The following is a 15,178-nucleotide window of genomic DNA, read 5'->3' as shown; positions in this document are numbered from 1 at the left end:
GATCCTCCTCTCCACCCTACAGGGCTGGGTGTCTCAGGCTCTGCACACTCTTGGATTGCATCATACCTGGCAAGCCGCTCCTACCAGGTGACATGGAGAGGATCAGTGTCTGCACCACGTACCAAAGCTCTTCTCTGTCCTGTCACCCCAATGGTGGAACCAGCTTCCCCCTGAAGCTAGGACAGCAGAGTCCCTGCCCATCTTCCAAAAGCACCTGAAAGAGGTAGGGACCTCTTCAAAGAGAATCTTAAATAATCCCCCTCCTCACCCTGACCCCCCCCACTTTTTAGTTCTGACTTTGCTGTTAGCTACTTTATTGAGGAAAAGTGTACTTACTATGCCTGTGATATGTGGATGTCCCACCCATCTATCTTAAGATGAATGCATTAACTGCATGTTGTTCTGGATAAGAGCATCTGCTAAATTACTGAAGTGTAAATGTAAATACACATAATGAACATAAAAAATGAATGCAAAAACATGACCATATTTAGTAGTCTAGTATTTATTTCTTAACATTTTCAATTTGAAAATGAAATACATTTGGCACCTTTTCCCTCTTCTTATTTTCAGCCACAAGATGGCAGTATTGTCACACTTGTTCTAAATGGCTTGAGGTATGTTCCTGTGAAAGTAATGTACACTATGTGCACTTGCCAGGCGAGAGATATCTCATCTGATCCAGTTCATCATGTATTTCCACTTCATCAAAGGTAGAATCAGCGATATGACGTAGATGTAGAAAGTAAACAGCAAGGCTCAACTTCTCCCGTTTTGGTCCTGTGGCTACCACGCTCTAACAGGGTGAAGTGAACCCATGCACAGATACTGTGTGTGACTGTGTGGGAGCAAAGTCTTGCATCTTGCTCATCTCAATAACTGCTCGTGGTAATGTCATTTCCTTGAGTCTACTTTTAAGATGGAAAATATATTTTTTAAATGTTTAATCACAAATCACAACTCAATTATTACAGTAAAAGAGGTTTGTGTCAATTCCTACAGATCGTCTACTTGGTATTCTCATCAGAAATCTCTGAATAACAAAAACCTCTTCATAAACATTTTTCATTTTCATGGTTACTTTGGCAATCATTTATTAGGATATCAACTGCATTTAATTAATTTGCTACGTGCAAAAAAATGAAAACAGTTTCTGTTTCCATATCACAACTGAAAATCACATCAAAACCCCCTCCTTTAGAAGTCCACACATCAGAGGAAACAAATATTCCTAAACACCAACATTTCAATAAAATAGTCTTAAAAAACATTGTAAATTTTCTCCAGTCGATACAGGCTACTTTTGACATAACACTGTTTTTCTTACACATGCAAAACACCCCCCTTCTCCCTCCCTCTCTCTCTCTCTCTGTCCTTGTGTATAAATGCTTAAAGTTATTGAGTTGTAGGCAGCATACTGGCGACTGGCAGTGGTTGTCACCTTGGTCTTTGATGTGAATTATGATCCGGTTTGCAAACTGGTTAGTCAGTAAGTGATTTGTTTCTGAGAGGCAGTTCCAGCTGTTGCATTGCGAGGAACTGAAGTCATCCTTTGAAGAGGAACAGAGGGGAGAGTTACCGGCACTTCCTTCTTCTAGTGGCTGTGGAGGAGGCCTGTCTGATAACCAGAGGAGTGAACACAGCATGCACATGTTGCAGACTCCTCTCTTCCCTGCGCGGTCATGCTTCATTTAATACCAATAGAGTTCCCTTTTCTGCAGACCTATTCCCAAAAGAGGGTAGAATAGGTGTTGAATAACTCAAAAGAGACCTTTGGAAAACCAAGCAAACCACCAAAATAAATTAAGTTTAAAAAAAAAACACTGGAGCACAGATACTGTAAAACCTCCCTAATCTTTACAAAATCCAATGGATATGGAATTACAGATTTATTTGTCAGTTCACTATCTAATCTATGTGAAAGAAAGAAGTCTCCCTCTCCCTGCACATGCATAGTGATAAGGGATCTGGGTAGAGGCAGCCATACCTGAGTCACGGTTCATGGGGTCTCTGAAGCCAGGTTGACCCATCCAGCTAGGGAGGAGCTCTGGTTTGGAGCCCGAGGCCACACCTGCAGCCACCTCTGACTGGTCACTATGGAGGAGATTGAGCAGGGAGTTGGTGTAAGGCTGTCCAGTGACCCCCAGGCCCTCATGGGACATGGAGTGAGGATAGGCCATGGCAGGCAGGCCCAGACCACCATGTTGCCTCGGAGCGAAGGCCAATGGGTTGGTACTCTCATCTGGGGAGCTGAGAGCCAGGCGGTGGCTGGAAAGAGACTCATTGGTGCTGCTCAGATGAAGGCGACCAGACACAGGGGGAAAATGGTCTTCAGACCAAGATGGGGTTGGAACAACCCACTGGCAAGATGTTGAGTCAGACTCTGAAACAGATGTGGATAGACAAAAATACATCCACAAAGAGTCTAGAAATGTGTTCATTTTGTACATTTCACATGTCAGTGAACACACGTTTTCCTGTTTGGTGCACACAGCATCATGATGATAGCATACAAAGTTCATTGCAAAAAAATGAAATGCCTTTTTTAATATATTTTCTGGGGGGATAGACAAGCTGAAATTAGCAGATAAAATCTAAGTCTATAAAATAACATTACCTGCATCATTTCAACAACTATATATATATATATATATATACACAGTGCATTATGTGGTATTGTGTTTAGATTGATGAGGGAAAAAAACTATGTAATCAATTTTACAACAAAATGTGGAAAATGTCAAAGGGTCTGAATACTTTCCGAATGCACTGGCTCTGGCAGCCAAAACAGCCAATTACTCCATCTAAACCTGAATCGATTCTCAATTGCGATATGGTTCTAGAAACATGAAGCCCTTAGCCTTCATATCACATCAAAATCATTGTCAGACTGATAGTATCTGCATTCATAATTCAAGCCTGATTTACATCAATGTACACTATATGGCCAAAGGTATGTGGACACCTGCTTGTCAAATATATCATTACAAAATGATGGGCATTAATATGGAGTTGGTTCCACCTTTGCTGCTATAACAGCCTCTACTCTTCTGGGAAGGCTTTCCACTAGACGCTGGAACATTGCTGCGGGGAATTGCTTCCATTCAGCCACAATAATATATATATATATTATTATAAAAATGTATATATTATATAAAGTTTATTTCCTAATTGCACTGGACTCCAAGTGTATTGGCCAATCACTCAATCAATCACTCCAATCTTAATTCCAACCTTCATTGCATAGTTAGGTATCAGTCTGCTCACCAGATTTGACAGCCTTGCGGCTCTTTTTGCCCTTGGTCTTACTGGCCTTGCTGAGGGCACGGTTGAAGTGTTGGTCCACCATGCTACCGATGTCACCCTGGAAGTAGGTGAAGATGACTCTATTGGACTGTTCCTCTGTCTTTAGAACTACCTGGGGGCTACCTGAATGTCCTGCCATCGCTGACTCAACTTAGATCCTGTGGGAACATAGTAGAGTACAATGGTTGGAAGGTAGAGAACATTCATATTTTGCCTAACAAGTCCATGCATCATCTGTAGGTTAGGCTACCCATACAGTATGTGATTGCTGAGTTATGGCTTTTGTACGTCCATAATTAAGGGATATGGATATAACATTATAATGCACAGTTCAGACGCTGAACGTATGGTGAGTCAAACTGAACAGAAATTAAAAGTCGTCTGGCATGGACGGTTAAGAGCTTTGCTTGGCATACCGATTGTTTTCATTCAACCGCTCTCATCACTGCAGCAGACTTCCTCGTTGGTTTTGGGTTCAATTCAGGCACAACAGTAGCCGACTAAACAACTCCATGACATTGTTCTTTGTAAACGGCTTATTCTTTGGGTGTGGAAATCCATCGATTTTGATTTTAAAAACTTTATTTTATGTGACGTCGGAACTCCAGTCCGCCCACACTAGTCACCGCTCAACTCCATCGTGAATCGTGGAGTTGAGTTTTAGTCGGCTGGCATAACAGTGACCTCTCACAGAAGTCCACCTAAGAATCCGAGCCCATGATTGTGCTTCCCGCGGTGGGTGTTGTTATATAATAATCTAATATCAAGCATTACTAGCAGACCAAAGCTCTGGTTAAACCGGATGCCCTCAGATAACTCTGGGCCCAGTGTCCTCAGTCAAGTTTAGAGCCTACGTGCAATAACATGATTATCCGAAGGACACACAGCTGCCATCACGCAAATATACTCCCCTGTAACTACAAAGAACAGCCTGCAACACTAACGAGCTTAGGGTGCCAAACTATCTCACTGACATTGACCCTTGCATGCACTCCTGCAAAGACAGGAAACACCTAAATCCACGCTTCCTTGACACACATACATTTCATGAGCACTGTACACTCACACTCTACCCCCCCCTACTGGTCGGGTGCCAAGAGAAAAGGACTTTGCTGTGCACCAATGGGGCTCCTGCTCTGGCTAGAGCAGGCCCGCCTCCAACTCTTCAGGACCAGTCAGAAGACCAACACGACGAGACTCCACCTACATTATTCTGTGTATACATTCTGCTGTAAACTCTGGCTGGGCAGCCTAATTATTCTGACTCCTCACAGAGTCATATTGCTTAGGTCCGTGCACGGTGCAGAACAAAGATATCTCTGATCTTAAAATAAACTGCCTTTTTGCTACACCTGATTCCACTCTGTCCAGCGTCGTTGTTTTGCTCTCCCTCTCCTGTATGTAAACACCAACAAAATGGTAGCAGAGGATGGTTTAACATCTGAATTCGATCTATGATAAATTGGTGTGAGAGGCGAGACAAATCAGCGGCTCAAAATCAGACGGAAGAGTGATCGGTAGTACAGGAAACCATCAACCATTCGTCTTGCCTCAGGAAATCTGATCAGAGCGCTCCACCAAGGTAAGCAGAGCCTGTTAAATCGAAATCTGCATATTGTATTATAGTCTAAACTAAATTTTGATCAGAAAGTACTGACGTGAGTATGAATCGTTGCCAATTTTTTTTTTTTTACATAAAAACCTAAGGCATTGATCAGGGATATCTTGTTTTGCTCGTTTTTATTTTTATTTTTATTAATTGGCCTATACTGAGTTATTATAATGGATAAGTGAAATTAATGTTTGACCAATACACTAGATTTCCCTCTGGAATCCGGTTTGTTCTGAAATCTGCATAGAAATGAGGTTAAACCGAGGCTGTGTTCTAGTGTATAATGGATACTGAGATTAATGTAAACTGAGTGAATGAATTGTGTGATTTATTTTAATTGGTTGTGTTAGAGGAGTAGTTAATGCATGTAAAAGATCCTATTAAATAAGTGGTATACTGTTTAATTGGTTGTGTTAGAGGTGTAGTTAATGCATGTAAAAGATCCTATTAAATAAGTGGTATACTGTTTAATTGGTTGTGTTAGAGGTGTAGTTAATGCATGTAAAAGATCCTATTAAATAAGTGGTATACTGTTTAATTGGTTGTGTTAGAGGTGTAGTTAATGCATGTAAAAGATCCTATTAAATAAGTGGTATACTGTTTAATTGGTTGTGTTAGAGGTGTAGTTAATGCATGTAAAAGATCCTATTAAATAAGTGGTATACTGTTTAATTGGTTGTGTTAGAGGTGTAGTTAATGCATGTAAAAGATCCTATTAAATAAGTGGTATACTGTTTAATTGGTTGTGTTAGAGGTGTAGTTAATGCATGTAAAAGATCCTATTAAATAAGTGGTATACTGTTTAATTGGTTGTGTTAGAGGTGTAGTTAATGCATGTAAAAGATCCTATTAAATAAGTTGTAGACTGTTTAATTGGTTATGTTAGAGGTGTAGTCGAATAGACATAGTATATGTAAGTTTAGCGTTCCACAAGACAAGAGATCGGGAATGATGTGACCATTGCACATCACACTATAACATAATATAACCAGTTTTGACGTTCCGCGATTTTGTTGTGCCCAATTCAGAGAAAACATTTGTTGGGGAATGATTGCCATACTCTGAATACATAAACGGTGTAATATTGACGGTCGGTGAGCCAAATACTGATTCAGTCGCCGAGCTGTGAATTAACCCAGCCGCCGTGCTAACATATTGACTGCTTCTTTTTTCCCTCTTTCCGCTGTTGGTATTTCCCAGGAGATAAAATTATTCTGACAATTGTTATAGAACCACATGAATTTGCTAATATATTGTTCCAGGAGGTGATTGCTGAATTATTTATAGAAAGTATTTAAATAATTCGCTGAACAACTTTAGATTTTCCAATTTCGGTTGGTATTGCCTAAAGTGCTAAAATTATTCTGACAATTGTTATAGAATCGCCTAAATTCGCTAATATATTGTTCCAAAAGGAAATCGTCGAATCATTTCTAGAAAATACCTAAATAAATCGCTGAACAAATTCAAATAAACTACCGGAGAAACACACACGTAGCTGCCACCACACACTGATAAATCTTTTGTGTGCAAGGGTGGGGGCGCATGAGAGAAGTCTGAGAAAGAGGGGGTGCTGAGAGCCAGGTCCAGTCTCTGCAGGTGCAGCTGTTAAAGCTTCAAATAAAAGATGCACAAAAGGGGGAGAAACCTAAAAAAAATTTTTTTTTAAATGATTGCAGAAGAAACTCAAGACCAAGGGGAGCAGCCAGATATCACTCAGATCGTAGCACAGACTGTCTCTCAGATGATCCAACAGCAGGCAGCCCCACTCACTGCTCCTATGGGGGCCCCACCACCCCAATACCCTCCCCCACAGCAGTATATCCTGCAACAGCAACAGCCACAACGGGGCCCCTACACTGGACCATACAGAGGGGGAAACTACCAGTGTTATAACTGCGGAATTCCCGGTCACTTTGCCAGAGATTGCATGAAACCACTCTCCCCGCAGCAACAACAATGGAGAGGAAGTGGACGTGGAGGAAGAGAGAAAGGAAGAGGAGGACCCCCCCCCTCTTCACTACAACCAACCAGGACCTCAGCAGTCAGCACCTGCATACAACCACCCAGGACCTACTCACATACAACAGCAGCAGGGAGGATACAACCAACCGCAGTTCCAGGAATGGCTGGGGACACCATGCCCTGGCCATAAAGATGCCCACCACCCACGGCAGGAGAAGGGAGGCAACACTTTCAACAGCACACTGAACCAACAATGATGTGCGAAGTTGAGGGTGTCCCCCATCAGTTCCTGGTAGAACACAGGATGCACCTATTCTGCTATCAAGTTCCCCCAAATGCTGTCATCTGTTTCCATATACGTTGACGATCTACTACTAGGCGCTCCTACATCTGACCTCTGCCTACAAATAACAAAAACACTGCCAGACTTCCTAGCCACCAAGGGCTACAAGGTCAAACTGAGACCAGACCTGAAGAATGAACCACTGACCAATCCCGACCAATGGCTGTACACTGATGGCCGCTGCTACAAAGGAGAAGGAGGAAACATAGCAGCCTATGCGATGGTGCAGCAACTCCCAGACGGCTCACACGTCACCCTTCAATCAGCCATCATCCCTCAACCAGCATCGGCCCAATTAGCTGAAATCATCGGATTCAAGCAGGCCCTCATCAGAGGAAAAGGAAAGACTGTGAATAACTATACAGACTCAGCCTATGCTCAGCCTGGAGCAGTCCACACTGATGGACCCAGAACTTTTACGAGAAGCACATGGCCACACACACACGAAGGCAAACTAAAGACCCTTCAAAAGGTCTCGCACATCTGGTGGCACCCTCACATAAAAAATATGACTGACTTATTTTATGACGAATGCAATGTTTGTGACAGACACAACCCAAATAAACCATATCAAACACCAAAGGGCTCATACTTAGTACCTAATGCATGTTTTTAGGACATTAGTATAGACTACACCGACATGGGCCCCGAAAATGTATCTAAAGGCAAACGCTATCTCCTAGTTATGGTAGATAGGTTCTCCAAATGGGTAGAAGCAATACCAACAGCAAAGGGGGATGCTAGGTCAGTCGTTAAGTGGCTAACAAACCAAACTAATAGCCAGGTATGGCATCCCCCCCAAAAAATCTTTAAAAAAATCAAATTTGACAAATGGCTCACAATAACAAACACCTGAGACAGGTGGAAAAAAGATTTGTCATAACACACAGATTCGGTTCTGTGTACCACCCCCCGGTCCCAAGGTCTGGTGGAACGCCAAATCAGATTTTGAAAGCTAAGATAGCAAAAGTGTCTGGAAGAGTCATGCCTGGTCCACCAAGGGAGGGAGGTCATATGCCCGCTCTTGATGAACAACAAATTGTAATGTCTAATTATGTGAAAAAACTGACGGTTCTCTCTGCAGCACTCTCTACCCAGGTTCACAAGGTCCAGGACGGGGAGCTGCCGGGGGACACGCCACTACTGAAGGTAAAGGTTGGTGACTGGGTGAGGGTTAAAGTCCACAAGAGAAAGTGGCTGGAACCCAGGTGGACTGGACCGTACGAAGTGAAGGAGGTTACTTCACACTCAGTCCAGGTCAAAGGTAAATCAGGCGCACCTTGGCACCACCTTACACATTGCACTCCAGCCCCAATTCCTTCTAGAACACTGACTGAAGTCAGAGCTGATTTGAACAGCCTAATTTCGATACCAAATGAAGACACTCCTGAATCAGGTGATGGAGCATCAAACTCCATCCCCCCTGACAAAGGAACCTCGCCCAGTTAGAGGGACATCTCTCTCTCCCTGGGCAAGGCTAGGAATATCTGGGACTTTGTTTGTGATATTCCTACTGATAGTTGGAGTATCCCTGGGTACCCTGACATGGTTAATAGAACAACAATCATATAACAAAGCGTCAGGATTACTTACCCAGTCCCCTATCCCTGACACCATCCCTAACATCACTCACTCCAATCCCTCCCGTCCCAAACGCAGAACTACACCTACAGACCAACAATGCACTCCATACAAGGATAGAAGCACCACCTTATGTGTACCCTCAAATGCAACCACCACCATTACACTACCCTGGGGGGCACTGGGAAATGCTAGGAATGGAGCGGGAGGGCATGCTCTCACCTACAGCAAATATAAGTGGTATATGATAAAAGGGGGGTTTAAGGAATGGTCTTGGAAAAATCTGGTAGCTGAGACTGGTCCAGACTGGTCCAGCTACTCATCAGGACAAACAGTTCTTAGTTGGCGGAAAAGACTGTCCCTTACAAGGACCGACACCAACCTCAAACTAACTATTCGTCCCAGTTCTGGAATGGGTTGTCAGTATTTTATACTGGCACCATATGCCGATCCTCATCGGGGAGACGGAGCATCTCAGCTCTATTGGAATTTAACAGTATGTAGCATAGGACAGACCCAGCCTACTGCTATTACTGTGGACAATGTCAGAACCAAACACATCTCAAAACCCAAGGAAGAGGGGGATTGGGGACCAGTAACTATAGTCACCACTCCTACCACCTCTGATGACACCATACTCACTGCCACCGGAATCTCCGGGTTTTCAAACAATTGGCTTTTATTGACAGAACAAGCAGCCAACACGACCCTGCAAAGCTGCATAGTTTGCATGGGAGCCAGACCTCTGCTCCGCATAGTACCAGCCGTTATTACTACTGACTGTCTAATGCCCCTTATGGATAAAGATAACCCACCTGCCAATTGTTCACAGTGGGATGCAGTCTACCCAGTAGTCTCCGCTATTGCGACAAAACCAATATTCTCCTCTGTAGTAGCTAGAGCTAATTTCACATGTATCAACATGACAGGCGGAGGCCCTGTGTTGGGACAGCTCCCTGCTAGCTGGTGCTCATACACTCACATGCTTACGGGTACTTTCAAACCAGTATCCAGAGCTGATGTGTGGTGGTGGTGTGGGGGAACTCGTTTGTTTGACAGACTTCCCCGCGAAGCCACTGGTACCTGTACCCTCATAAACCTCCTGTTGCCTATCTCTGTCTACCCCATAGGCGTCCAAGACCTGCTATCTCGCATAAATGACCAGGGCCCTATCTATTGGCCTAGCAGCACCAAGCGTGCGGTTACCCCAAGAGCTGGGGATCCAACATATATTGACGCCATTGGAGTACCCAGGGGGGTACCAGATGAGTATAAATTAGTCGACCAAGTTGCTGCAGGTTTTTAATCTTCAATCTGCTGGTGGTGTACAGTTAACAAAAATGTTGATAGAATAAACTACATTCATTTTAATGTCCAGAAACTAGGCAACTGGACTCAACAAGGTTTCGAGGCTGTTCATGGCCAATTGGCTGCCACATCCCTCATGGCCTTCCAAAACAGAATCGCAGTCGATATGCTGTTGGCTGAACGTGGTGGTGTATGTGCCATGTTCGGTGAGCAATGTTGTACTTTTATTCCCAATAACACAGCCACGGAGGGTAGTCTAACTCTTGCCCTAGAGGGACTTCGGACCCTTAATGGTAAAATGAAATACCACTCTGGGGTTGACACCTCTATGTGGGACTCCTGGATGGATGCTTTTGGTAAATATAAAACACTAATCTCCTCTATCCTAGTGTCCGTGGCTGTTTTTGTGGCTATCCTAACCCTGTGTGGTTGTTGCTGTATTCCTTGCGCTCGCACATTAGCCACTAGAGTGATTACCACTGCCATTACCCCTATGGCCAAGGAGCAGGCCCATATGTACCCGCTTTTGGGGGTGGAGGACCCTAATGAGGCCTTTGGACCTTTTCAGGAACCCCTTCCTCTTGACTTCTCCTCTTGCCCATTCCAAGTGTAGCACCTAGTGTTGCCCTTTTGTTCTTACTTATTTGCCTAGCTTCGCTGCATACTAGAGGGGGTTTTTGTTTTTCGTTATGTCCTCCTCTCGTTTCTTCTATAGTTTTCATGTCTTAAAAGACGTGAAGAGGGGGACTCAAACATTTGGTTCATACCAAATTGTTTGGTTACTTCATATTTTATTTCTATTATTCACGTCTAATAAGACGTGAAGAGGGGGATTTGTTATATAATAATCTAATATCAAGCATTACTAGCAGACCAAAGCTCTGGTTAAACTGGATGCCCTCAGATAACTCTGGGCCCAGTGTCCTCAGTCAAGTTTAGAGCCTACGTGCAATAACATGATTATCCGAAGGACACACAGCTGCCATCACGCAAATATACTCCCCTGTAAACTACAAAGAACAGCCTGCAACACTAACGAGCTTAGGGTGCCAAACTATCTCACTGACATTGACCCTTGCATGCACTCCTGCAAAGACAGGAAACACCTAAATCCACGCTTCCTTGACACACATACATTTCATGAGCACTGTACACTCACACTCTACTCCCCCCTACTAGTCGGGTGCCAAGAGCAAAGGACTTTGCTGTGCACCAATGGGGCTCCTGCTCTGGCTAGAGCAGGCCCGCCTCCAACTCTTCAGGACCAGTCAGAAGACCAACACGACGAGACTCCACCTACATTATTCTGTGTATACATTCTGCTGTAAACTCTGGCTGGGCAGCCTAATTATTCTGACTCCTCACAGAGTCATATTGCTTAGGTCCGTGCACGGTGCAGAACAAAGATATCTCTGATCTTAAAATAAACTGCCTTTTTGCTACACCTGATTCCACTCTGTCCAGCGTCGTTGTTTTGCTCTCCCTCTCCTGTATGTAAACACCAACAGTGTGGCCAAGCAACCTTTACAATTAACATATTTTAACATACATTACCATTTCTCCCGACAGTGGAAGAACTGCTCTGGCGCACTGCCTGAAACAGAGGCCTGTTTCCCTTGCATAGCACCTGCATAGCACCGAAAGGGGCTGCCAAACTATTGTCAGAAGTTTGACGAGGCGCATTGCGTGGTTTCAGAAGGCACTCTATCCCCACTCTTCCAAAGACAAAGATACGTGTTTTTAAGTTTGGTACGGCGATAGAGAGGTTTTTGAACTAGGGCTTACTCTCTCCATTTTTGTTTTATTTACTGACTTGAGTGGCTATTGTAGCATCCAGAGGAATTCACAGATCATCTCACCATGAAGTAGTAAAAGGGTTATAACCTAACATTCATTTGTCATTTTGTTTTCCACTCTGTCGGGATGATAATTCAATAAAAATTCAATAAGTATCAAGGTGATCTTATTTGATTCATCGAACACATGTTGAGAAATCGCCTTCATCTGTGCATGTATCAACATAAAATAATGGGCAGGATAAGCTATTCAAAACCTGACTGAAATGTCATCTTTTATTGGTCTTTATCTGTTATTTGCAAACAATGTCTGCTTGTCATTACACAAAGGTTCAAAGTAAATCAATGCTTATTCATGTCAGCACATTACAGGCTGTTCACTACATCCTTTTTATGCAGTTTGGCATTTATTGAGATGACTCATGTACTGGAGGCAGCTCTGCAGAGCGGTCACTACGCTCTAAAAATGAGGGTTCCTCAAGAGTTCTTTGGGAAGGGTAATGGCTCTATGTGGAACCATAATGGCCCAAAAAACCCTTTGAATTCTTCAATGGCTCTTTACAGTTCACAAAAAGGTTCTTTGCTCTTTTAGTGATAATTAAAATGTTGGGGACCGGCTCATTAGAATATTTTGGGGTGTGGTTTGCGCATAGCTCTTTTTGTACAACCCTGAGTGAGAGTGTCATTCCAGTTCATCTAATGTGTTGTGTTATGCCATTGCATATTATTTATGGCCAGTGATGGTGTCTTGTGAATGAGTCATGTATGGCCTGTCAATTGAAAATGGTTGACTAAATCAGTCAGTGGTTCTCAATTCTCTCCTCAGGGACCCCCCAACTGTTCCAGAGGTAGCTCACTTGATACAACTTGTCATTTAACTCATTAATAATACCTATAGCATTTTAACAGTATAATGTGGCTGACCAGAATTAAGAACCCTGTATGGTTCTTCAAAAGGATCTACAAAGAACCTTTCAGATTGAAAAAGGTTCTTTATAGAACTGTTCTCCATAAAGCATCTAGAAAGAAACATTAAAAAGGGTTCTATATAGCCCCAATTAGGGCTGTAGCCACAGCTGAAGCCTTTTTTCCCGGTGCTATATAGATCCTTTTTTAATGGTTCTTTATAGAACCATTCTCCATAAAGGTTCTGTAAAGAACCATTAAAAGGGGTCCTATATAAAAGGGGTTCAAATAGGGTTGTAACTACAGCACCAAAAAGGGTTCCGTTATGGTTACAAGTCAAATAACCCTTATCTGGGTCTATTTAGACCCATTATATTTTAGTGTGTAGCTGGAGCAGACACAAAGTCATAAAATATGATTTTAAACCTAACCTTAAACTTAACCACAGTGCTAACCCTAACCTTAATTTAAGACCAAAAAGTTTATGTTTTTACAATATAGACAATGTTGACTTTGCAGCTGGCCAATCTAGAGGAAACGCTCAGTTTTGCCTCCAGGGCAAGATTCATAACAATAAAGGTCAACCTGCCTTTTGCATCACAACTTTTTATCTCTGTATATAAATCGGCCTACCTTTTTTTCAGTTAAATTATGTCAACAACCATGTAATATTGAATAAAAAAGTTCCCAAGTGACATAAGTCAGAAAAAAATAAATACACCATAAAGTGGGGAATTATAATAATCAGACATGTATCTGCAAATATTGATAAAACTATACATTACGTCTGCAGTCTTGTAAGATTATATTACAAAGAAATGCATGCCATGTACTCTCTCTTACCTGAGCAGGTGAGCTCCTCTGATCAAGGACCAAGTCCCAGGTTTGATTGATTGAAGTAACCCTTGATGCTGCCTATATGCAATTGCGCACAATTACTCAAAATAACGTTATTTTGACAACAGCACTGGCATTCCTCAAATGCTGCTGATAAAACACAACCTGTTAAGATTACTGTGCTCTCAAATTTCCAGATTGATGGAGAAAACATCGATCTCTTCGCTTATTGGAGTTTGTTCGTTAGAAACCCGCCTTCATTCAACACATCCTGCGCTCGAGCTGCCTGCTGTGTGGAGATATCGCGAGGGAGGGTGTGACGCGCTACGACAGTATGATGAGAATGTAACTTAACAACTTCCTCCACACACCGGCAGCACCTTATCAAAACATTCCTTAGTGAACTACACTGTCAAGAACTCGTATTCACGTTTAGAAAATGGCTCATGGGAACACATGCTATATGGAAAGAGTTTAATTATAAAGTGTGGAAATATCTACTGTGTGATACTGAAAGGATTCAAATGAATACCATCGTTATAGAATGGCTGTTACGCCGAGAAAACACCATTATCATACTTTTTTGTGCACTGTGCAAGTAATAATTATATTGTTAAACTAAGACAAGCTTTGTATGCTTGGTATAGATGTTTTCCTTTAGGCAGAATGCACAGCTGAGTATTTCATACAGTAATGTCAGACAATAATGTAATAAATGTTTTTTTAATTTTTTAATTTAGGGGTGTAATAACATGTTAATATTATATTTGAAATTCTTATTTTAAATAGCTCTCTTACAAAAACGAGAGCCGTATTCGTGATTGATATTATGATAAATGATGACAGATTTCAGAAAGTACACTGACAATAACAAAAGACACCACTGAGGTTTTCCTGTTACACATGCAGAGAACCACAATGATAGTTACAGCCACCAATGGAGATGTGGTGGGGCATCTTTTCACTAGTCAATATAAGAACACAATGAGAAACGTGACGTTATGCTATCATGTACTTGACAAATAGCCTTATTGTCAGATGTGTTGAGAATGGAAATTTTGAATGGACTACACTGCTGAACATGCTCACAATGTGTCCTCCACAAACTGTGTATACTGTCTGGAAGACACATGAGCCAAACAAATAATATGTATTTTCCAAAATAAGACTCAGCTTTGACTTGGTTTATTCAATGTCATTTAAAGAGAGTAAATACTCCCATCATACAACAAAGTGAGCAAAGTGATAACGTACCAGAACAGGCACATAAATTGGAGTACACTGTATACCAGGGCAGGGCCTGTATTCATGAAACATAGTAGTGCTGATCTAGGATCCGTTTAGCCTTTTCATAATCATTCATATGGTTACATGGACAGAGGGTAGCTGGTCTTAGAACAGCACTCCTACCTGAGACACTTTAGGAAATGGGACCTATGACTGTAAAGAAGTGCATTAGTCCACATTTCAGCCCTAGGCCTCACCCTGCAGTAATCCTACAAGACCAGGAGTATTAGAGTATTA

At 42.4% G+C, this 15,178-nt stretch overlaps 1 protein-coding gene across 1 annotated transcript; it reads right to left on the bottom strand.

The window, feature by feature from the left end:
- Positions 1–484: 484 nt before the first annotated feature.
- LOC112220869 (transcription cofactor vestigial-like protein 2) lies at positions 485–13,922 on the bottom strand. Its single transcript, XM_024382797.2, has 4 exons — positions 13,661–13,922; positions 3,268–3,464; positions 1,988–2,383; positions 485–1,723 (listed from the first exon to the last, which is right to left on the bottom strand). The coding sequence occupies exons 2-4, from the start codon at positions 3,443–3,445 to the stop codon at positions 1,692–1,694; spliced, it is 606 nt and encodes a 201-aa protein (XP_024238565.1). The 5' UTR covers positions 3,446–3,464; positions 13,661–13,922; the 3' UTR covers positions 485–1,691.
- Positions 13,923–15,178: the final 1,256 nt, after the last annotated feature.

This window comes from Oncorhynchus tshawytscha, linkage group LG21 (genome assembly GCF_018296145.1).
Source record: "Oncorhynchus tshawytscha isolate Ot180627B linkage group LG21, Otsh_v2.0, whole genome shotgun sequence".
Taxonomy (NCBI): Eukaryota; Metazoa; Chordata; class Actinopteri; order Salmoniformes; family Salmonidae; genus Oncorhynchus; species Oncorhynchus tshawytscha.
The sequence above is the reverse complement of the archived record's forward strand: the minus strand, read 5'-3'. Positions and strand labels throughout refer to the sequence as shown.

Excerpts from the sequence above, each read along its gene's own strand:
- LOC112220869 (XM_024382797.2), bottom strand. The coding sequence starts at position 3,445 with ATGGCAGGACATTCAGGTAGCCCCCAGGTAGTTCTAAAGACAGAGGAA. Across the intron at positions 2,384-3,267 it reads CCGCAAGGCTGTCAAATCTG|AGTCTGACTCAACATCTTGC; the intron begins GTGAGCAGACTG and ends CATCTGTTTCAG. Across the intron at positions 1,724-1,987 it reads CCCCATGAACCGTGACTCAG|GTCTGCAGAAAAGGGAACTC; the intron begins GTATGGCTGCCT and ends TTTTGGGAATAG.